This window comes from Balaenoptera physalus (assembly GCF_965194825.1).
Source record: "Balaenoptera physalus genome assembly, chromosome: 11".
In the NCBI taxonomy this organism is placed as follows: domain Eukaryota; kingdom Metazoa; phylum Chordata; class Mammalia; order Artiodactyla; family Balaenopteridae; genus Balaenoptera; species Balaenoptera physalus.
In genome coordinates, this window is record NC_138896.1 from 45,155,892 (window position 1) to 45,181,265 (window position 25,374).

General features: G+C 39.7%; 1 protein-coding gene across 5 annotated transcripts in view; it reads left to right on the forward strand.

Moving 5' to 3' along the window:
- The window catches only part of PRIM2 (DNA primase subunit 2), a 281,680-nt gene that overhangs the window by 141,818 nt on the left and 114,488 nt on the right, over positions 1-25,374 (forward strand). The window contains exon 8 of one of the 5 annotated variants that reach the window (XM_082414347.1): positions 8,900-20,495. The exons of the other annotated variants lie outside the window; for them this stretch is intronic. Coding sequence (XP_082270473.1) covers positions 8,900-8,938 — 39 coding nt within the window. The 3' untranslated portion in view covers positions 8,939-20,495. Of the gene's footprint in view, positions 1-8,899; positions 20,496-25,374 lie in introns of those variants that run through there. 5 annotated transcript variants of the gene reach the window in all.

Here is a 25,374-nt window from a genome sequence, read left to right on the forward strand (position 1 = left end):
AACTATGCTATCAGCCTGAGCGTGGCATTTCCATTCTAGAAGGAGTAGTTACATCATTCAGCAGAAGGAGAGGTGATACCCTGTTGAAGGAGGCAGGAAAGGTGTGATGGAAGAAGAGACCATCTGAAATGTGCCTTAAGGGGTGAGTAGGATTTCCTTAGCTGGAGATGAGGTGGAAGGATTGAGTTAGGCAGGTGATCCAGGTGGAGAGAACCTTGTGGGCTGAGAGTTGGAGTCATAGATGCATGATGTGTGTTTAAGAGCAGAGAGGGATGGTGGGAATGTCTGTGTGGATGTGTACAGTAAAGAACATGGAGGGAGAAAATGTAATGAAAACTTGGGTATTGGTGTTTGGTGATGAATGGTTGGGGTACTGTTGACAAAAGTAAATTCAGAATTTTGTTTTTAGTTTTGGGACAATGACGAATTTGGTTTCAATATGATCGTTTTGAGTGTACCTGGCATATTCGAGTGGAAGTGTCCAGAAGGAAGTTATAAATCTGAGTCTGTAGCTTTGAAAGGTTAGGGCTAGAACTATTTGAAGATCAAATACAGAGAGATGATACTTCGCCTTTTGCTTGGACATGGGCAGTAGTAAACCAAAGAAATACATGAACCAGCTTTAGAAGGAAGCCTAGGAGGGACCAGTTTAATAGATGTTGGTGGCTAGCAGGGTCCTGTCCCATGGAAGATGGAGGAAGATGCGGCTAGAAGAAAGGTATGGGAGGCAGTGCAGTCCACTGGGATGTGAAGGTGCCTGAGCCGGAGGGATTGAGGTGTAAATGTCAGCAGTAAGTTTGGGGATTTTTTTTTTTTTAAAACACAGGAGAAATAAGCATGCTTATATGAAGAGAAAAGAGGAACGAGTAGGACCTTGAATGATTTAAGATGCAGGTGAGAGCAAGTCATCTCAAAGCTGCAGAGCAAGGGTGCTGGAGAGGAAGAAGCAAGGTGAGAGGGCACCACCCTAGGGACAGTGTCAAGAGACAGGAGGAGGCATTGTCTCTGCCTGGGTGCATCTTTCGTGGACCCAGGAGGAAAGGACGAGAAGGATGTGCCACATACAGAGGTTTTTTGAGCAGGGAGATTGGGGCCCAGTCAGATGGCCACCTTGATCCTCTTAGGAAAGTAGATTGTTTTTTATAAGACATTTTGGATGATTCCAGATTATTCATTTTGTAAACTGTGGCTTTGATTAAAGCCTCAGGATATGAACACAATACAGTCTTTCATTAAAATGTTTAAACAGCAGCAGCAGCAGAAAAAGAAATGCCTGCAACATAATATATCTTATAATCCTATCAGTGGACTGGTTTTAAAAGGGACACACAGATGTCTACCTATATATCTTAGAAATTATATTTAACAAAAATATTACGGTGAACATGAAAACACGCTAATCACATATGATCCATAGCTTAAAAAAACCCCACCTAAATCAAAATTTATGACTGTCAGATAAACCAGAAGCTAGGATTTCCTAGTGAAAATCCTGGGTGGAGGAAAGGATTGCTGGCGAAAGGCAGTGTTAATATTGACTGAATTCAGTGTAGATTATGACATTCTGTGGGCCTAGAAAGCAAAAGAAGGAACAGAATGGGATAAGAGAATGGGAGCAGTGAAGGCGATTCTGTTTGCTGTGTTGCATGTAGGGCTTTTCATTGGGGAGGCACTGGTTGTTGGCAGTATAGCATCATCCATCACTGAGGCTTGGTGTTTCATCCAGCAGAAGTACCTTTGTTGTAAAGTGAAATATTTATTTTCTTTGAAACGTTACATAACTTACAATGCAGTGTGAGCCAGTATTGAACAGAGGCACAGGAAGACAATTTAATTGTGATGTAGAAATAGTAAAAAAAAAAAAAAAGTAAATAAATGAAGTGGCCGGAGTTTGATGCTTAAGTGACTAAGATATTAAGTAGTTCTGGTGTCATTAAAATAGTATTAGACTTTGTATCATTTTATTTACTGATTTAACAGTACCTTATGCTATTTCAAATACTCTATCCTATGATTGTTGGTCGCTATTAATAGTTAAAAATTTATTTACTTCATTCTGCTTATTCACAAACAATATTTTGACCTTGTTTGAGTTTCAATAGATTTAAAAGCTTTAGAACATGGAAAATTAAAATCATGTTTTTCACTGGGATGATTGTACAAAATCTTTTTATAACAGATTCAGAAACCTGATGCATTATAGTATTTACACAGATGTTCAGAAAGTAAATAGAGGCAGGGATTGTTGTAGGGATTACGCTGTCATTAGCTGTTGTAGTTGCTTTGCTGTTCTTGTTGTTCTAGAACAAGAAGGCGTAGATACAAGTCTCAAGTAAAAGTAGTTTGTTTGGGATGAGAAGACACATGGCTTCTTATCACCTTCAGAATAAAGAATCCCGACTCCTAACCATGATCTAAAAGCACAGTGTGCTTCCCGTCTGTCTGCTCAGTGTCATTTTGTGAAATCCCGTTTCCTGACGGCTCACTAGCCGTTCCATCCTGTCCTTGTTTCAGGGCCGTTCTTGTTCTTCCTTCCCCTGGGACCGCTCCTTTCCAGCTTTCTGTGTTCACACTTGGATTTCAGGCGTTTGTTTTTCCCTCATTCTGTAATGTTTTCCCCCAGATGTTTAGATGGTTTGGGCCCTCACTGTATTCGGGTCTCTCTCCTCGGGTGTCATGTTCTAAGAGAAATTTTCCTGCCTACAGTAGCCTGGACCTCCCAAGCCTTCCCCATCACCCCTCCCTGGCCATTGTCATTACCGCACTTACTGTCCTGACCTTAAACTTTGTGCTTGTTTACTGTCTCCACCACCAGGGGGCAGGGACTTTGCCTTATTCATGGTTCTGTCCTTAGCACCTAGAACAGTGACCCATTATTGATAAGTGGATGGATCCTTGCCGATGCAGTTGTAAAGACATTTACTGTGGCGCTGCTGTTTTGGGGATATTTGACTAGTGGTTTAGCTGTGTGAGGTGATTAGTAGAAGGAGGCCCAGGTTCTGCGACCCTGTCACATAGGCTGGGAAATCATAGCTTCACATCCTTCTAGGCCACGGCAGTTAGTCTAGGATATCTTTCCCCGAACTGAGCCGATAGGCAGAGCCTGGGCTCTGTTCTTTGAGGCCTGCCACTGCCCTGTTTGCTGTAGCTCTTCCTGAGATTCTCTGAGCTGCTCCAGCCTGGACTCCTTTTAACAGTTGCTGTTTTCCTCCTCAGGTGGTTAGACTTTGGTGTCTGTTCCTTGCCTCTGAGAGTTCTGCCTAATGTAGGTGGACAGAGACAGGTCCTGTAAATTAGTTCAGCGTTTGATGTTTGTAACCATTAACGTAGATCTGAGCGGATATTGGTCGATGGAAAGGGCTGGTAAGTATAGTGGTGTATTTTCTTGTTCTTTGAGTTTTAGGTCTCCAAGGCAGAATAGAAGATAGGAAAATGTTTAATCTGTATTTTGAGAACTCTTAGGTTATAGGAAATAGGAATGTCTGTAGTGGTCCACACATTACCGATCGCTAGAGAATTATCCATTTATTTGTTTGTTTGGTAGGTTTTTAATGAGTGCTTACTGTGTGCAGGACAGTTTCCTTACATGCCGAGGCTAGTTCATTCGCTTGACAGAGTCGTTTATTGGGTGTAAACTCTATGCTGCATTTATGGGGGCAGAGATGAGCAGCCCTCAAGGAGCTTGGAGTCCAGGAGAGGGAGAGCGACAAGCAAACATACACGTGTGCGAAGCACAGGAGGGAGTCATCAACTGTCAGGTTATGGCTGGGACAGACAGGAGATGTTTCCTGGGAGGCTCGTAAGGAATGGAGCGGGGTGGAGTGTGTAGAGGGAGGACTGGAATCCACAGGAAAGAGGCGTGGAGCTCCTGGAGCCTCCTGGACCAGTGCTGAGGATGGGGGTTCAGAGTGGCTGGAGCGCAAAGCCTCAGGGAGGAGGAGTGGGTGAGGGATGCTGCTGAACGAGAGGCAGGAAGAGGCAGACCAGGCTAAGGGTGGGGGTGTATCTTGAAGGCAGGGAGGAGTCACTTTTACAAGGTTTATTCAAGGGAAAAGCAGAGCACGTTTGTATTTAGGCCTATCGCTGGCACGACAAAGGGGAGTGTAGGGTGGAGGTGCATGAGACGGGGCAGGAAGCAGGAGGGCAGACACCTGGAGCCTCCTGTTCTTAGACTCATCCTTAGGGAGAGATGATAATTAAGAGACCCGGCCCGAGCAGAGACGTGAGATTTGGCTTCCAGAGGACACTGGGCGCCGTGGACGTTTTCCTGATGTGTCCAGTGAATGTGACATGGCCAACTTCCCCAGCAGTTGTATTGTCTTTATAACCCAACCAGTCATATTTCACACTGAGTGACAAACCTGCGCAACAAACCTGCACGTCAGAAATGAGATCTTGGAAAACACTAGAACACCAGCATTATTTCACCGAGTGAAACAGCTTGGTCTGGTGAGGTGCATGTCAGGGGAAAATGGATCAAAATTGAGTAGACACTCAACAGATATTTCTGTGGTTGATTATTTATATAAAAGTTGCTAGAGCCATAATCTCTTCTTCCCCCCACATAGAGGATACATTTAATTTCTTCTAGTTAGAAACATAAGGATTTTATTCATATTCCCCAAATAAAGCATTTCAGAAAAACTTGTTTATTGAGTGGCAGAAGCATTTAATATTTATTTTTGTGATATTTATTTAGCCATTGAATTTTTAGTCACTGTTGCATCAGAAAAACAAGGTAAAAGATCACTAGTGAAGTTCTGACAATTCCACTAGAAAGTTACAACAAAAATGTCTTCTAATCAGCTTAATATTAAATTTTAATTGGAACAAACGTGCAACTTGGTTTTGAATCAGGGTCTTCAAGTCTGCCCTCTTCTATGAAATGTTCACATAGTAAAGATGGACAAGAAGGTGGAAACTAGTGTAAGAGAGACATAATCTAACATGTTTCAAGGTGTCTATGTGTATTTGTATTAATGAATGTATATGTATTTCTTTTTAAGGAATTGTCTACTTTGGGGATAATATTGTAGTAGAAATGTAGAAATGTGTATCATGTTTGGGGCTGAGTTTATTTGATCAATGAAATTTGGAACCTAAAGTAATTATTTTTATGGTACTATAAGCACTGTGTTCAGAAACAATGAGAAGCAGATGCTTTGTGGAGGTGGCATTTTACTAAAAACCATATAGTAATAAATAGTTTTTTTTTGTTGTTTTTTTTTTTTTAAGGAGTAGATTGGATCCATTGGGAATTGAAATAATTTGAGAAACCAGTAAATGTACTCTTAGGGTAATTGCCTCAAGAGTAAGCATATTAACTCTGAGTGAAGTTCGTCAATTTATTTGAAATAATAGAAGTAATAGTAAAGGTGATGGTGGTAGTTTTAGTAGTGGTTAATAGTAGCAACAGCTAGTGCTAGCTCTTAGCATGGAGCCTGTTGTTTTGCACAGTGCATATTTGCTGAATAAATAATTGAAGGCATTTATTATATATAACATACTATATTATATATCTGTAAGTTTCTTTCATTTATTATTTTTAGTTCTTACAGTAGCCATGTGAAATAGGAACTAGTCCCCTCATTTTACAGATGAGGAAGTTGAGGCCCTAAGGAATTAAATAATCACTTCAAAGTCATAAGCTAGTGAGGGCTAGGATTTGAATCCAGGCATGTGTGAGTTGAAGCTCAGGTGCACACTGTTCACTACTGTGTTTCTCCTGCCTGATTTCCCCTTTCAGCCCCACACGCATTAAAGTCCTAGTGTGTAACCCTGAGGTTGGAAAGGAGGATCCGCTAAGACAGAGGCCAGTGATGGTGTGGTGTTGCTACTGGTGGTGTTTGGAATCCTGGTGGCTCAGTGTTCCTGGGATTAATTGCCTCGGTGGCATTTCCTGTCTCTCCCCTTCCCCCCTCCCCGCCCACCTCCCCTCCCTGCACCCCCCCATCATCTTCAGTGTAATGTGAATGGGGACAGTGGTTGTGGGTCAGCTCTGGGGTTTATCCAACAGGGTTTCAAGGCTGTGCCTTTTAAAGCAGAAACTGTGGTTAGCTAAAAAGTAGAATATAGGTTCAAGTCACCTGTAATTTTACTGAAAAATCTGTGATTCTGAGAGTATGTTTGTACTTGGAGCAAGTGACACATGTTACCACCTCAGAGGAGGAGTCCTACCTGGTAGAGGGGAGCACAGGCATCACCCAGGAGGTCAGCCCACTGTGGCCTGCAGGTGTCAGGGTCACCAAAAAGGCACTACTCTCATAGCTGGCATGAAACAGCACTTACTCACGTGGAGAGGATGCAGGGCAGGGACGGCTTCAGCAGTGCACAGGGCCCCCCAGGCCAGCGGGGTTGCAGGGAGGTGGTTGGTTTGTGCCCCTCTGTGCTGCGGGCAAAGGACCTGTCCCCTCCTGCCCGCTGCAGTGGCAGTGGGCTTGGCCAGGTGTCACCTGACACGCAGGCTTGAGCAGAATGAAAAAGTGCACCTCAGACCCAGAGCAGGGAGAGAGAGTCCCAGGAGAGCGGTGAGCATCGCGGGCTGTGACAGCCATCCTCTCCTAAGGAGATGTTCCAGCCCGAGACTTAACTCTTACGTGGCTGCTCAAGGGGTGACGGCTTCCCAGTGATGCTTATATTGTGCCAGAAATATCTCAGGGGTGGAGATGTGTTGTTGGCATTAGTCTGGCAACTGGATTAGAGGTTTATTTGTATTTTTAACTGAGCGTGTCCTGCTTTAAAAGCATTAGATTTATACTCAGTGTCATCAGTTATCCTTACAGATAATCCTGTTTTCTAGTATTTTGCCAGTTTCCTAAACTGTAGCACAGGGAGCTCATTGCTTTGCTCAGTTACTTGATACTCTGCCAGGATGGAGAGGCAACGTGGGCTGTTGGCTCTGTTTCCCAAAACTAACCATGGAGACACTGCAGACGTAAGAGAAAAGCCTGGATCTCAGGAAATAACTAAAATAATCATGAAAACTCCAGGGGTGGGGAGGCTACTATGGGTTGGTGTGCGTGTGTAGGTGGTTTAGCCTTGGATATAGGGTGGCCTAAGGACTCAGGAGAAGATGCATTGTTTTATGATTTTTCCTTTCAAGTTTTGTTTTTGACCTGACTTTTTCCAGTGGCTTGAAACAATGATTGCCTGCCCGTCTGCTCCAGAAATTGATGTGGGTAGGGTCCTGTCAGGGCGCCACAGGGGCCCTGCTGGGGTGAGGAGCTGAGAAAAAACAGGTCCCAGCCAACCAGCAACCCCAGGGCACTTGTTCTCCTGGGGCTTGAGGATTGCATGGAAGTTGCCTCCTCCCGGTGCTGCTGCTTTTAGAGTTCAAAGGCTAAATAATCCTTTCCAGTAAACAGAAGTGGTCAAGAGTGGTTATTTGGTGCCTGTGGCTCATCCTTCCTCTCCCTTCCTTCTCAAATTCACAGGGAGGGATAGGACTTGAGTTTGGGCCATTTTTCACAGGTTTCCAGATCTATTAGCTCATATCCTTTGGTGAATATGACCTCATAGGCCAAAATAATTAGACACATGAAGATACAACTACTATTGAAAACATAAAAAGATAAACTGAATGGTGTATGCTTCATGAAGTAGAATCATTAGAACAGATGGATTAATAATGTAAAATAAACATAATATACATGTTCAGTGATAAAGGAGGATACTTAGTATTAAGAAGGAGCAAGAAGTCATAAAAAGAACTAAGTGGAAAAACTAGATATGACAAATACAGTAGTTGGAGTTACAGAACTTAATAAATCAGATGAACAAGATGGATACAAGTGAAAAATGAATTATTGAACTTGAAGATCACGTTAAGGAATTCTGAAGGCAGAGGAAAAGCAGGGATAGAAAATAGCAAGTAAGCTAAGAAATATGGAGGCGAGAGATAGTGGTGCCACCATTCAAAGAAGAGAATTCCAGAGGGGAGAAAAGAAATTGGCAGAGAGAAGAATATTTGAAGAACTAATGATGGTTAATTATTCAGAATTAAGAAAGAACAAAGACTTCAGATTGAAAGGACTAATAGAATACCAAGGAGGAAAGATAAGAAAAACCCACATCTTGGTAGATTAGTGAAATTTAAGAATATCGTAGCCAAAGAAACCTAAAAACTTTTGGAGCGAAAGAATAGATTATCCACAAATTAAGATGAATTAGAGTAAGTTATCTTTTAAGCCCTGAGGTTCTCAGTTATTCTGCATATGTGAGGTGAGGGAAATCACCTCTATAATATATAATTTAAAACTTGGAAAATAAATTCATTAATTCATACTGCATCTGATAAAGTATTTCTCAGTGTAATAAGGGACATATTTTCTCTATAACCTTCCTGCTTGAAAAAATATTTTCAATATGTAATTTTATGATTTTGTATAAATATTTGGGAGAAGTTGCTGTTGTTTTCATTAAAGAGATACATTTCTCTTTACCTTTTTTTTGTGGGGGGGGTTATAGTTCTGATTTATCTCCTATTGGGGCATGCACAAAATGTGTTTTTGTGACCACAGATGTAAGATGGATGATTTTCTGTTTCTAATGATTGCGTGTGACACTAGTGATTTTCAGTTACTCTTCTTCATGCTCCAGGATTTAAAGTATTTAAATAGCATGTTATTACTGCTTGTGTTGGTACCAGAAAGAAGTCATATTCACCTTTGGTTCAGAAATCCTCTGTCCAGTAGAAATAAAATGTGATCCACATATGTAATTTAAAAATTTCTGGAATCCACACTAAAAAGGTTTTAAAAGAATGAAATTAATTTTACTGTCTTTTATTGAACCAATATGTACAAAATATTATCATTTCAACATGTTACCAATATACAGAATTTTTAATGAGCTATTTTACATTCTTTTAGTTTTTAAAAATTTGGTATATGTTTTACAGCACATCTCAGTTTGGACTGGACACATTTCAAGGACTTAATACCACATGTGGCTGGTAGCTACCATCCTGTCAGTGCATCCCTACAGAAATGATGGTTAAATATTCTGAGAATTGTTGGGTGACTTCAGAGCTTCTTGCAAGGCTTCAGTTGTATTAAGGGATCTTAGACCTTGGTGGTCCTGTAGCAAGTGACACTTGTATCTGTTAATTGTAGCTGATAATAAAAAGGAGCACTAAAATTGCAAGACATTGATTGCTATAGTTTTCAGGGTAGAAATTTTGTTAAAACACAATCTACAGAATGTTCTGAGAATGGCTGACTAGTTCTTCAGCTTTATTTCCTAAGTCCAGGTAGCTCTACCTGGATGTCTAACAGGCAGTTCAAACTTAACACGGGCAAAACTGAACTCTGATCCTTCCTTCTAGATTTGCCCCTGCTGTATTAGTGACAAGCATCTCGGTTCTCTCCTGGCATAGGGGCCAACAGCTCTATCGTTGATTTCTAGCTAGAAAGTTGGTGAAAATTCATAGTCTACTGTTGCAGATGTCCAGTTGCCTTAAGTCCTTCATTGCCCATAATTTTATGATGATGTATCTTTAATGAAAAAAGTCTGCTGAGGACTTTTACGTAATGTTAATATCACTTAAAAAAATTAAACTCAATGGAGATTTAAGACAAATATATGTGTTTTTCAGTCATTGACTTTTAAATTTGTCAGCTGTGTGGTAGTACACGTGCCAACACTATTGAAGCATCTTAGTAGGACTGATTATAGTTTATGCTGGCATTCATGAACATTCGATTAAAATGAACAAACTGAGGGGGAAATGTAAGCCAGGCACAAATAGCAGAACAGAAAAATACCAAGCTTTGCATTCGGTGAACTGTGCTTTGTCTAGGGGATCTTGTGGCTATTCATTCAGAACATTTTACTGGAGAAAGTAAACTTTAACTAAGAAATGTAAGAGGCAAATCTCTCTCTCGCCCCAATTGTATAACTGTTGTTGACTCTTTAATTGCAACAAAATGAGTTTTTACTTAAGCATTGACTGCTTCAAGATAATACTGATTTTGATTTGGACCTTTCTGTGTGTAGTGAATTTTGTTTTTTTTTTTGGCTGCGTTGGGTCTTTGTTGCTGCGTGCGGGCTTTCGCTAGTTGTGGCGAGCAGGGGCTACTCTTTGTTGCGGTGTGTGGGCTTCTCATTGCAGTGGCTTCTCTTGTTGCGGAGCACGGGCTTTAGGCATGCGGGCTTCAGTAGTTGTGGCACGTGGGCTCTACAGCGCAGGCTCAGTAGTTGTGGCACACGGGCTTAGTTGCTCCGTGGCATGTGGGATCGTCCCGAACCAGGGCTCGAACCCGTGTCCCCTGCATTGGCAGGTGGATTCTTAACCACTCCACCACCAGGGAAGTCATGTAGTGAGATATTTTGGAACTAACATTGCCTACAGGTTTTTGTTCCCTTTCCCCTTTCCTAAGATATGTAGTAAAGCGTGAAGATGTCAGATATAAAGGATGGCTGTTGCTCAGACTTGTCCTTTGCTTGTCTGGTTATCCATCAAACACTATCAACCTGTTCGTGCCAGAAAGTATGAAATAATGTTATTGGAAAGCTGTCGGTCAAATGTATGTCACAGTCTTTTAAAAGTCTCAACTAGCTGTTCTGATGTCAAAGGATGTTTTACAAATATGCTGTGCTAAAATGATTACTCTTAGGAGATGTATCTTTAAACATGCTTACTTTACCCCCCTCTTGATTTCATTCCTTGGTGCTTTGGGCTAGATTAAGGTGCACGTAATCACAGTATGTATGTCACCATGGTCTGGAATCCACACCCTAGACAGCTTGCAGGGGAATGTCTGTCACTCAAACGGCAGCTCATAATTTTGCCCTGTCAGAACAATAGGCGCTTGTTATGATAGCCACATTATTTTTAAAAACCTTTTCCAGCTAAACAAGCAGGGAAGTATTCTTTCAATTTTCAGACCAGCATTTCTTCTTTACCACAGAATCTACTTATTGTCTCCAATTTTTAAAATAATAGAAAAGGTCATAGCCTAGGAAGGAAATAAGGAGTAAAAACATTTTGACCTTTCTTAGGAAAATGGAGTTTTGCTTGCAATTGTCATTTACTGGTGATCTAAATTAACTATGAATGGCTTTATACTTTTCTATTAATTAAATTTAGGGGTTTGGGTTGGTGTTCTTAAGGGGATTTGAAACGTCTGAGTTTAGAAATGAGAAGACATCAAGCATCTGGGTTGCTACTTGTGATAATTCTTAACTTTGAAAAAAAAAATAAAAGGAAGAAAGAAAAGAAGAGGATTTGGGGTACTCTGTTGTGTTGGTTGAAACATTTCAAAATACATTTACTTCATTTTCCTTCATACTTCTTCAGTTGTAGTGAGTTTGGTCTCCAAATTTACAGTGAATTATTTTGAAAATCATCTGATGGTGGAGCGCTGAGGTGGAAAGTCCAGTTGGCATTGTTTAAATGTCCTTATCACAGTAAAGACATTATACTTCTCTATTGTCTTCTAATAATGAGTGGTGGTTATTCGTATTTATGTCCTAGTAATGGAAAAAAATGTTTTCTGTTCTGATTTGTTTTAAATATAGTGATAAGAAATTTTATAATCATAGGGCAAGGCAAAACCTTCTTGTCTGTGCATTATTGAAAGCTGGTCAAATATTTTAAGAAACTCCTTTCAGAAGGGCTTAAGTGTAGAAATTCTTAAGTTCTTTTAATTTAAATTTAAATTCTTAAATTCGTTAAGTAGAGGAACAAAATTCTATAATAGTCCTACTTATTTTTAAAGGAAAACTGTAAGACTGATTCATGGATAGAGAAAATAGCTTAAATTTCAACTGAATTGAATGAAGCCAACAATAGTGCAAAATTTGATTATTTCAGGTTAGGGAAGTAAACTGAGAACGAGATGTGGAGGCACGCTGGGCTGTTTGCACTGAACTGGAAGCATTTACTGCATCTACAAAAGCAGGGTCTTTTGATCAAGTAAGGAGTCAAGGTGCTCTGAGCTGGCTGAGAGGAGTAGGTCACAGAAGCAAGGAGAGGCAGCTCTAGTGCTCAGTAGTGAATGCTTTCTGCAGCGCCTGTTAACATTCTCATTTGGAGGTATGCTGTGAGCCATCTGGGCTGCCATCCTAGAAACATACATGGAAGTTCAGCTGTGGGTAGAAGTAGAGTTGTTTTTAATCACCTCAGGCCCTCCGGGTCATCAAGTGCCTGCCCAGGGACTGTGTTCTGTCACACAACAGTCCCTGTCACTGAGGCTGTAATGACAATCCTTGTCCACCCCCATCGCTCCACTCCTCCGGGCCCTGTCTCCATGTCCAAGTGCTCATGAAAGACCAAATCAAGGGAAGAAGAGTTGTCATAGAAAAATGAAAGTACTTACTCATACATATCTTTTGTGTGTCTCTTCACCTGGTAGTTAAATATAATTGTGGATCCTTTGACATTAATTTCAGATTATTTAATAAATTAATGTCAAAGGATTAAATACAACAAACAGAAAAGGAATAGTTTCATTCTGGAAAACCCAGATAAGTATACTTCTTACATTAAATAAGTTGACAAATGTAAATTTAGGTAAATGTGGTAGAGATGTTTTGGGAGACAAAAATGATGAATGAAAATATGGTAATAATGAATAAGGAACATTAGAACTTCAGTTATTGCCTCACAGATTTATTAAATGGATGGAAAATCTAGGAATTTAAATGATGTTTAGAGTCTTTGCACGTAAAGATATATGGTGGAAACAAATGTCCGGTCTATTCCTCTATAATTGTGATAGTTACATGAAGTGACACAGGACTTGGCCAGTGAAATGTAGCAGGAGCCAGAATCATCTCAGCCAATCCCCCCATCCCAAATGTACCAGCAGAGACTGCTTTCAGGGGGGCTATAAGGAGTAAAAGTGTGGTCATGTGTTTTCTAAAGCTATAAGATGATGAGATCTATGGGATTATACATCTTCGGGCATATATAAAATATGTATAGCACAATGGTGCTGTTTTACTCAGTGGTAAAATAAACATTATTTTTATAGTAAAACTAAGAAGGACATGTTCTGGAATCAAGTATAAATGTGGGGTAAATTTTTAAGATAAATACAAGAGACTAAAATATTAAGGCATAAAGGTCACTGGTTCCCTGGTGCCTTTGGCTGAATAGTTCTTGAACCCCCTGATGTGCCTCAGGGGTAATAACCCTTTTAGAGAATGTTGTAGAATTGGAGTCTGTGTAGAACTCCTAGCAGAATGCTCTGCATTTAGTAAAAACACAAGGAATGCAGGCCGTGTTGCTGCCACTCTCATTCCCACACAAAAGAGCGGTCCTTTAAGAGGACAGAAGATCGACAATTCAATCTCTTGGGTGCCAACATGAAAAATAAAACATCTTGGTTTTGCTTGTGAGAAGTCTCATTGTGAAACTGCTTACTATAGTAGTTTAAGAACTTGGTACTCAAATTATCAGAGTATTCTAGAAGTAAAATGATTTTATGGGTGTTTAACTCTAAGGGAGAAAATTCAGCGATCTGTGTACATTTAGTACCGCGTATCTCTTCATTCCTTTTTTCCCTTGCTCAAGTAATTGTTTTGCGTTTTTAAATGATGTAGAGCATTGTTAAGGTGCTTAGCTTAGCCTTTGAATAACAAGCTTCTTTTCACACCATAGGTTTCATGATCAGAAATCAGCCCTGGGATGTCTGCTTGCACTGTTCCCAGGTTTACGCTCTCAGTTCTTTGTATCATCCAGACCCCTGAACTGGAAATACCTTGTTAACTCTGCATTGCTTAATATTCTTTGTTAATTAAACTACTTGGGCATGTTTAGAGCTCAAGTGGAACGTATGCATTTTACTTGACAGGGTTGTTGGCTGGTGTTTAGAGCCCACGTACTAGAAATCATGTTTGTGGGCAGCTGGTAGAGAAAGGTCCATGTGCCAAAGCATTGCACGATGAAACCAGCTCTGTTGTGACGATCCAGTGAAATGATGTGTCTGAGCCCGAGGAAAACCAGAAAGTGCTGTAGGCGTCTGAACATGAAACCAAGGAACAAATTGGGTTCCAAGAGCAGGAGGAATAGAACGTGGATTCTCACTGTTTGGGATTTGTAATTGAGATCCATTGCTCTTATAAGAAAATGCAGTTCAGAAAGACTCAGGATTTTTGGTTGTTAAAATCAATGAAGTTAAAAGAGCAGCTGCTTGTAAAAGTTAATTTTACTTGACATCTGCCGGTCCCAGTAATAAAAGAGAGCATTCTGTGGAACATCCTGTTCTCTATAGAACTGTATCTTTTTGTTACTGTGAGGTCTTGGTTAAAATAAGTTGTTGCCTTTTGCTTTCAAAGGTTATTTTCTCGACCTATAAATTGTGTGTCTCTTAGAATATATGCATGCTAACGCATATATATGGAATCTAAAAAAAAAAAGTGGTACTGATGAACCTAGTGGCAGGGCAGGAATAAAGATGTAGACATAGAGAATGGACTTGAGGACACGGGGCGGGGAGAGGGAAGCTGGGGCGAAGTGAGAGTAGCATTGACATATATACGCTGCCAAATGTAAAATAGCTAGCTAGTGAGAAGCAGCCGCATAGCACAGGGAGATCAGCTCGGTGCTTTGTGACCACCTGGAGGGGTGGGATAGGGAGGGTGGGAGGGAGGCTCAAGAGGAAGGGGATATGGGGGTATATGTATGTATATGACTGATTCACTTTGTTGTACAACAGAAACTAACACAGTATTGTGAAGCAATTATACTCCAGTAAAGATGTATTAAAAAAACGAATATATGCATAAGCATAAATTGTGCATCTTCAATTTAGTAGAAAAGGGTTGGTGTGCTTGATGTTAAGTTGATACTCCCTGGCAGTTCGGAAGTGCAGGAGGAGCCATCTCAGCTCCTGTATGAAGTGAGGAGAACGTAAAGACATTTTGAAAAGCATTCCCTACGTTTTTCATTAAAAAACACACCTATCAGAAACTTGTCGGCCACACAGAAACCTGCACACAGATGTTTTTAGCAGCTTTAATCATAATTGCTAAAACTTGGAAGCAACCAAGATGTCCTTCAGGTGGTGAATGGAAAAAAAACTGGTACATCCAGATGAAATGAGCTATCAAGCCATGAAAAACATGAAGGAAGCTTCAGTGTTCATTACTGAGTGAAAGAAGCCAGTCTAAAAAGGCTACATCCTGTATGATTCCAACTCCGTGACATTCTAGAAAAGGCAGAACTATGGAGACAGTAAAAAGATCAGTGGTTACCAGAAATTAGGGGGGAGGAAAGGATGAATGAGTGGAACACAGAGATTTTAGGGCAGTGAGACTGTTCTCTGTGATACTACAGCGGTGGGTAAATGTCATGATGTGTTTGTCCAAACCCATAGAATGTACAATAGCAAAAGTGAACCCTCTGTAACCCTAGGTAAACTCTGGACTTTGGGTGCTAATGATGTGTCAGTATAGGTTCATCAGTTGTAATAAACGTACCAATTTCATGGGGGTAATGGGGAGGCTATGCATGTGGGGGGCAGAGGGTATATGGGAAACCTTGTACCTTCCTCTCAGTTTTGCTGTGAACCTAAAACTGCTCCAAAAAATAAAGTCTGTTAAAAATAAAAAGGAAAAAAAACCCCAAACCAGAACAAAAACTACCTAATTTTGGAGGCTTTGTGAATGTATATGAATGCCCTGCCCTAATATCACCGGAAGAGTCTATTCTGCTTTGAGTGGAAGAAGATTATATGAAAAAAAGGGTCTGCCTTGTGCTGATCACCTATCTCGGATTTCTTTTAAGGCACAGCTTTGATAGGAGTGCACATGGTCATTCCTCCTGGGTTTGTAAGGAAGCTGAAGGGAGTGGTAGAGGGTGAAAACACCAGAGAACAAAATGGAGCAATATTTTCGAAGTGAGCATTGTTTTCCTGTCATTTTTATGTGTTTTAATTTAGCCAGTGTTGGGTGAGCAGTTCAGAGAGAAGGGATTTATTATTTTCAAATGAAGCCATTCTCTTGTTCTTCATTTTCAACTTATGGCATCACCCTTGTTTTCCACAGGTCTGCTGACTCTTTAAAAGCCATTTAGTGTGTTCCTTACGTGCTTATTAACTTCTTGTGTATTCTCGTTCCCTCCCTTCGTGCCCATCTTCTGAAGAGGGAAATCATGAAAAATTTTTTCTTTCTATAGGCCCTGTTCACAAATTTGACTTCACAGTCGCCACTGGCTGGCAGCAGACTCTCCTTAAGGATTTTAAGAGCAACAGTCAGCCTCACAACTGGTGGCAGAGTGCTTACCTCAGGGAATGTTTTTTTCAACGTTGTTCCAAGTGTGCGAGAAAAGAGTTAAATTAGAGGAGCTGCTGGTTGTATTCTCATTCTCTCCCTTCCTCACCCTCTCTCTTCCTCCCTCCCTTCCTGCCCCCACAAACCTGTAATTGCATAAAATCAGTATTATAAAACTTTTAGGTCAATTGGCAGAATTCCTCATTTCTCTCTCCCAATGGGGAAGCACACACCCGGCAGGTCTCCAGGGCAGACATTGCCATGGGTCCTGTTCTCCCCTGGGTGGGGCTTGAACCCTGAGCTCGAAGCAGCACTGCCAGTGACATCCCTGCCTTATGCACATTCCCTGGGAAACCCAGCCCTTCCATGGTGTATCCGCTGCTTGCTTGCTGATCACGCCTAAATCTATACCCTCAGCTCCATACCCTCTCCTGGGCTCTAAATCCATATATGTTTAGTTGCCTCTTGGATATTCAAAGGCACCTCAAATTCAGCATGCCTAAAACTAGGAATTTTCTTTCCTCTCTTGATCCTCCTCTTCCTGTGGCCACTGTATTGCCATTAATAGAACAGTCTGCCCACCGGATGTCCTCTGTCACTCCTTCTGTTGTGGGCATGAAGTTATGTGGAGGATTCCTCCTTATTTCCTTTCTTTTGCTGCTGCCTCGTTATGGATCTTGGGTCCCTGGATGGCCCTCCTCCAAGCCATTCCTCTCCCTTTGAAAAAATCCCTCAGCCCTCCTTCCCTCCCTCCCCTGAACTATACTTCACACACAAATGTATGCAAAATAATGTAACAAACGCCCTTGTACTGACCTCCAGGATCATAATTCTGAAGGTTATTTTTTCCATGCTGATCTGATTTCAGCAGGACATCTAGACTTTGTTTTCTGTGTTTGCCTTACTCTTGAAAACATCTCAGAACCCAGCATGCTCTACAGCCAGGCTTTTCCATTCTTGAGTAGATTAATCTTCTAATTGCTATTTGGGTTTCGTTTTCAAAACTTTATGTCCTTTTTGGGGTAGGAGTGTTTCGAGACAAATATTTTGGACTCCTTTTCAAAATAACTTATCCACCAGAAACTGTAATAGTTAGCAGTAATATCTCAAAAAGCGTTTACCCCAGCACTTTAGTTTCAGCATTGTTACATAAACAACACAAGACGTTTCTTTACCAGCCTCCGACTGGTTTCTGTGTGACTTGTGCAGCGGCAGGTAGCTGTCCAGTGGGTCCTAGTCTCACGTGGGCTCTGTGTGCAGTATCTTGTGCTCAGGCCTGAGGATGCTGCTTCCTCAGGAGGAAACTACGAGGTGGGCCAGACACCTCCAGACCCGCTTTTACTTTTTGTGCCTTTGCATCTGTGTGGTATTTTTTTTTTAATTTATTTATTTCATTTATTTATTTTTGGCTGCATTGGGTCTTCGTTGCTGCGCGAGCTTCTCATTCCAGTGGCTTCTTTTGTTGTGGAGCACGGGCTCTAGGCGCGCGGGCTTCAGTAGTTGTGGCATGTGTGCTCAATAGTTGTGACTCACGGGCTCTAGAGCGCAGGCTCAGTAGTTGTGGAGCACAGAACTAGCTGCTCCATGGCATGTGGGATCCTCCCGGACCAGGGATCAAACCCGTGTCCCCGGTATTGGCAGGCGGACTCTTAACCACTGCGCCACCAGGGAAGCCCCTCATCTGTGTGGTATTTAATGTTATTAAAAGAATTATTAGTTGGAAAAATGCATTATTATTTTTTGTACACAAATATATGGCAAAATGCAAGATTTACTCAATGATAGTAATCTTTGAAATGAGATTTATTTAAGAATGAGTAGTTTATAATGCTGAAAAACAGCACAAACCTTGCATTGATTAATTCAGTGTGCTAGATGTATCGTTAATAATGAAAAGACATCTTAAGAGCTCACCTCTGACCTCTCAACAATAAGAAATAAGGTACATGTTATGCCAACTTTTATTAATGTTACCATGAAACAGCCCTAACTCATACACCCCATTTAGGCTTTGCAGATGTAAACTCTGATAGATCTTCTTTCTCTTTCATTGTTGGTAATTTGTGTGTCAAGGACATTGTTGTATTTTCTATCAAAACAAACAAACAACTAAGACATATCTGGAAACCAAAGTCTATTTAAACTAGACAAATACCCATTTCAGGTTGTAGAGGAAAGTCCTTAATGCTGAAAATCTTGTCATGATTGTGTATTGCTTTCTTGGAAGGCTGACAGTTGTGATTTATTAGTTTTGATTTAGATTTAGTTTTGCTCAAAGCAGGAATTTGAAAAGCTTTAGCTATGAAAAGTATATAGATATATTTTTTTATGGTTATCAATTTTTTTACTGAAGTCTAGTTGATTTACAATGTGTTAATTTCTGCTGTACAGCAGAGTGATTCAGTTATATATACATACATTCTTTTTTAAAATATTTTTTTCCATTATGGTTTATCATAGAATATTGAATATAGTTAAATGTGGAATCTAAGATATGACACAAATGAACTTAGATATAATTTTTTTTCATCAATTAGTGGAATTTACACAGTTGCAAGTTTTTGGCCCCTCATAGCCCAGTGGATATAGTAGTAGCTACTTGGGCTCAGAGAGAAATTCCAGAAGAAGTGATAGAGACTGCAGTCCCTAAAATGAAGTTTATATTGTCAGCAAAAGGTCAGTAGACAGCTTTGCCACTTTAAAGAGCTTTGGAATAGCTTTATTATCTCATCTCCTTAACATGAAGAGATGTGTGCTCTTTTTGAAAATGCTGATTGTTTTACAAATTGAAAGCAGAACCTTTGGAAATCTCAAAAATCTTCCTTGAGATAATTTTACACAGAGCATTTAGGAATTATTCTTCTCAGTGATTCAAACTTGAAAATAAGGTGTGGGGGTTGGGAAGGGGTGGGGAGAGAATCAAATCGTTGAGCATATGTGTTCCAGAAACTGGGGTAGTGGCCCATTTCTACCTGATCTGCTGCCACCGTGTCTGTTGGAGATGGCTGAGCTGTCGTTCTGCACCGTGTTTCAGAAATTTGCCCAAGAGGAGGATTTTAAGAAGCTGTCTGATGAAAGAATTGGTGTGATGATGTTAGCCTGAGAGCCTGAGGGAATTTTAAGTGGTTTTAATTTGGGGAGTGGGTAACTTTCATTTTGAAAATTTCACTCTGGCCTTGGTGTAGAAAGACAAGAAGGGAGGGAGAAACATAGTGAGTGAAGATGCTATATCCACAGTTCAGGATAAAGGGAATGCAGGCTCAGATGGAGATAGGCGTACGATTGAGATATATTTCCTATGTGGAATGAAGAGACGTTTAGGAATATTTTGCTGGTGTTTCTGTTTGCTTGCTTTCATTCAGAAAACATGGGTTGATCAGAAATCATGCTACACAGATTGACAGAAGCAACTCCTAGTCTGTCTGCTCCAGTTTCAGAAAATTGACTTGAAATATCTAGATAAGTTATTTTAATCTTTTTAGAGCATAGCTCTGTTTCTGAGCCATGAAACCTCTTGAACAATGAAAATGATATTTTGTAAAGGGATTTGACATTAGCAGATATAGGGTGTAGTAAAGTGTCTTGTTTATAAAACCTTTATAACATATTATATGTCATGAAATACTAGACTTAACATTTCTTAGGGATACTGAGAATCTTTTGGTTGCACTAAAATGCAGCAGACTGTCTCACTTTATTGTATTTTAAATTAATAACTGTTCACATGTATTGACTCACAAAATTGGGAATGTTTCTCTGTTATTACTAGATATGATTTAATAAAAATGACTTCATATTTGGCATTTTGGTCAACATTTTTTCACAAATATAGTATTTATTAGATGTTTTTAAAGTGATAGTTGTATTTGCATAACATTGAAAGTTAAGTTTGAATTAAATTAATTGATGAATTACTTTTAATTAACAAAATAATTAGACAGGATACCCTATATAAAACCAAAGGATATCCTTCAGTTTCTTTTTTAGTCTTAGGAAGGTTCTCTTTTGTGAATTATCAAATGATTTATTAGTAGAATACAAGAACTATGTATTTGATATACTTGAATCCAGAAGAAATCTATCTTTTATATTTGTTTTGGTGTTTTATTTAGGTGACTTCAAGGTATCTAATTACTTTGACTGAATATTTTTAATTTCTTTGTTTCAAATTCTTATAGCATGAGAGGGCTTTCTCAAAAACAGAGAAATATAGAGATACACAGAGATATAATTTTAATATTATTGCACTAAAGTATATCAGAGGCTCACATTTCCATGATGTACTGTCAACCTGACACATGGTACTTAGAAATAAGGCTTTGGCTCTTACATTTTGTTTCCTAGATCAACTGGGGGTCATATTTCAAAGTTAAGTACTTTGAGTTGCCTTGGTATGTTTATAAGATGTTCTTGGTTTCTTATAGTAACATGGTTGTCGAAATGAAGGAATGCATGTGTGTGTGTGTATATGTGTGTACATACACTTCCGTGTGTAACCAATTTCACAGTGACTTAGCTATAAATGAAATTCTCACTCCCCAATTTCTTCATCATCCCAGGATTCAGTGCTGTAAGGTTGGTTGTTGTAAATTTAGAAGTTTTTCCATTTTTATTTGCAAAGATAATATTTTCATGGCTAGAGGCTTTTTCATGAACTCAGGTAGATACTCCCCTCTTATTCTTTGTTTTATCTCCTTTTTCTTTACTTCCAAACTCAGGGACATACTCTACAAACCTAGGGTCATATGGATAGCTTTTATCATAGAATGGATCAGATTTCTATACAATTCTTTGATTTAAAAAAGGAACAGTGGGGAGGACCTTCAAGATGGCAGAGGAGTAAGACTTGGAGATCACCTTCTTCCCACAAATATATAAAAAATACATCTATATGTGGAACAACTCCTACAGAACACCTACTGAATGCTGGCAGAAGACCTCAGACTTCCCCAAAGGGAAGAAACTCCCCACGTCCCTGGCCGTGTGGGTGACAGGGTCTTGGTGCTCCATCCGGCTGTCAAGCCTGAGCCTCTGAGGTGGGAGAGCCAAGTTCAGGACACTGGACCACGAGAGACCTCCCAGGTCCATGTAATATCAATCAGCAAGAACTCTCCCAGAGATCTCCATCTCAACGCTAAGACCCAGTACACCCAATGGTCAGCAAACTCCAGTGCTGGACGCCCCATGCCAAACAACTAGCAAGACAGGAACACAGCTGCACCCATTAGCAGAGTGGCTGCCTAAGATCATAATAAGTTCACAGACACCCCAAAACACACCACCGGGTGTGGCCTAGCCCACCAGAAAGACAAGATCCAGCTTCATCCACCAGAACACAGGCACCAGTCCCCTCCACCAGGAAGCCTACACAACTCACTGAACCAACCTTACCCACTGGGGGCAGACCCCAAAAACAGTGGGAACTATGAACCTGCAGCCTGTGAAAAGGAGACCCCAGACACAGTAAGGTAAGCAAAATGAGAAGACAGAGAAACACACAGCAGATGAAGGAGCGAGGTGAAAACCCACAAGACCAGTCAAATGAAGAGGAAATAGGCAGTCTACCTGAAAAAGAATTCAGAGTAATGATAGTAAAGATGATCGAAAATCTTGGAAATAGAATGGAGAAGATACAAGAAACGTTTAACAAGGACCTCGAAGAACTAAAGAGCAAACAAACGATGAACAACACAATAAATGAAATTAAAAATTCTCTAGAAGGACTCAACAGTAGAATAACTGAGGTAGAAGAACGGATAAGTGACCTGGAAGATAAAATAGTGGAAATAACTATCACAGAGCAGAATAAAGAGAAAAGAATGAAAAGAATTGAGGACAATCTCAGAGACCTCTGGGACAACATTAAATGCACCAACATTCGAATTATAGGGGTCCCAGAAGAAGAAGAGAAAAAGAAAGGGACTGAGAAAATATTTGAAGAGATTATAGTTGAAAACCTCCCTAATATGGGAAAGAAAATAGTCAGTTAAAAGTCCAGGAAGCATAGAGAGTCCCATACAGGATAAATTCAAGGAGAAACACGCCAAGACACATATTAATCAAACTATCAAAAATTAAATACAAAGAAAAAATATTAAAAGCATCAAGGGAAAAACAACAATTAACATACAAGGGAATCCCCATAAGGTTAACAGCTGATCTTTCAGCAGAAACTCTGCAAGCCAGAAGGGAGTGGCAGGACATATTTAAAGGGATGAAAGGGAAAAACCTACAAACAAGATTACTCTACCCAGAAAGAATCTCATTCAGATTTGACGGAGAAATTAAAACCTTTACAGACAAGCAAAAGCTAAGAGAATTCAGCACCACCAAACCAGCTTTACAACAAATGCGAAAGGAACTTCTCTAGGCAGGAAACACAAGAGAAGGAAAAGACTTTAATAACAAACCCAAAACAATGAAGAAAATGGTAATAGGAACATACATATCGATAATTACCCTAAATGTAAATGGATTAAATGCTCCAACCAAAAGACATAGACTGGCTGAATGGATACAAAAACAAGACCCATATATATGCTGTCTATAAGAGACCCACTTCAGACCTAGGGACACATACAGACTGAAAGTGAGGGGATGGAAAAAGATATTGCATGCAAATGGAAATCAAAAGAAGGCTGGAGTAGTGATTCTCATATCAGACAAAATAGACTTTAGAATAAAGACTATTACAAGATACAAAGAAGGACACTATATAATGATCAAGGGATCAATCCAAGAAGATAAATCAATTGTAAATATTTATGCACCCAATGTAGGAGCACCTCAATACATAAGGCAAATGCTAACAGCCATAAAAGGGGAAATTGACAGTAACACAATCATAGTAGGGGACTTTAACACCCCAGTTTCACCAATGACAGATCATCCAAAATGAAAATAAATAAGGAGACACAAGCTTTAAATGATACATTAAACAAGATGGACTTAATTAATATTTATAGGGCATTCCATCCAAAAACAACAGAGTATACTTTCTTCTCAAGTGCTCATGGAACATTCTTCAGGATAGATCATATCTTGGGTCACAAATCAAGCCTTGGTAAATTTAAGAAAATTGAAATCGTACCAAGTATCTTCTCCAACCACAACACCCTGAGACTAGTTATCAGTTACAGGAAAAGATCTGTAAAAAATACAAACACATGGAGGCTAAACAATACACTACCAAATAACCAAGAGATCACTGAGGAAATCAAAAAATACCTAGAAACAAATGACAGTGAAAACACGATGACCCACAACCAATGGGATGCAGCAAAAGCAGTTCTAAGAGGGAAGTTTATAGCAATACAATCCTACCTCAAGAAATAAGAAAAATCTCAAATAAACAACCTAACCTTACACCTAAAGCAGTTAGAGAAAGAAGAACGAAAAACCCCAAAGTTAGCAGAAGGAAAGAAATCATAAAAATCAGGTCAGAAATAAATGAAAAAGAAATGAAGGAAACAATAGCAAAGATCATTATAACTAAAAGCTAGTTTTTTGAGAAGATAAACAAAATTGATAAACCATTAACCAGACTCTTCAAGAAAAAAAGGAAGACTCAGATCAACAGAATTAGAAATGAAAAAGGAGAAGTAATAACTGACACTGCAGAAATACAAAGGATCATGAGAGACGACTACAAGCTGCTGTATGCCATTAAAATGGACAACCTGGAAGAAATGGAAAAATTCTTAGAAAAGCACAACCTTCCGAGACTGAACCAGGAAGAAATAGAAAATATAAACAGACCAATCACAAGCACTGAAATTGAAACTGTGATTAAAAATCTTCCAAGAAACAAAAGCCCAGGGCCAGATGGCTTCACAGGTGAATTCTATCAAACATTTAGAGAAGAGCTAACACCTATCCTTCTCAAACTCTTCCAAAATACAGCAAACTCATTCTACGAGGCCACCATCACCCTGATACCAAAACCAGACAAAGATGTCACAAAGAAAGAAAACTACAGGCCAATATCATTGATGAACATAGATGCAAAAATCCTCAACAGAATACTGGCAAACAGAATCCAACAGCACATTAAAAGGGTCATACACCATGATCAAGTGGGGTTTATCCCAGGAATGCAAGGATTCCTGAATATACACAAGTCAATCAATGTGATACACCATATTAACAAATTGAAGGATAAAAACCATATGATCATCTCAGGAGATGCAGAAAAAGCTTTTGACAAAATTCAACACCCATTTGTTATAGAAACCCTCCAGAAAGTAGTCATAGAGGGAACTTACCTCAACATAATAAAGGCCATATAAGACAAACCCACAGCCAACGTCGTTCTCAATTGTGAAAAATTGAATCCATTTCCACTAAGATCAGGAAACAAGACAAGGTTGCCCACTCTCACCACTGTTATTCAACATAGTTTTGGAAGTGTTAGCCACAGCAATCAGAGAAGAAAAAGAAATAAAAGGAATCCAAATTGGAAAAGAAGAAGTAATATTGTCACTGTTTGCAGGTGACATGATACTATACATAGAGAATCCTAAAGATGCTACCAGAAAACTACTAGAGCTAATCAATGAATTTGGTAAAGTAGCAGGGTACAAAATGAATGCACAGAAATCTCTTGCATTCCTATACACTAATGATGAAAAATGTGAAAGAGAAATTAAGGAAACACTCCCATTTACCATTGCAACAAAAAGAATAAAATACCCAGGAATAAATCTACCTAAGGAGACAAAAGACCTGTATGCAGAAAACTATAAGACACTGATGAAAGAAATTAAAGACGATACAAACAGATGGAGAGATATACCACATTCTTGGATTGGAAGAATCAACATTGTGAAAATGACTGTCTTACCCAAAGCAATCTACAGATTCAATGCAATCCCTATCAAACTACCACTGCCATTTTTCACAGAAGTAAAACAAAAAATTTCACAATTTGTATGGAAACACGAAAGACCCCGAATAGCCAAAGCAATCTTGAGAAAGATAAACAGAGGTGGAGCAATCAGGCTCCCTGACTTCAGACTGTACTACAAAGCTACAGTAATCAAGACAGTGTGGTACTGGCACAAAAACAGAAATATAGATCAATGGAACAGGATAGAAACCCCAGAGATAAACCCACACACATATGGTCACTTTATATTTGATAAAGGAGGCAAAGAA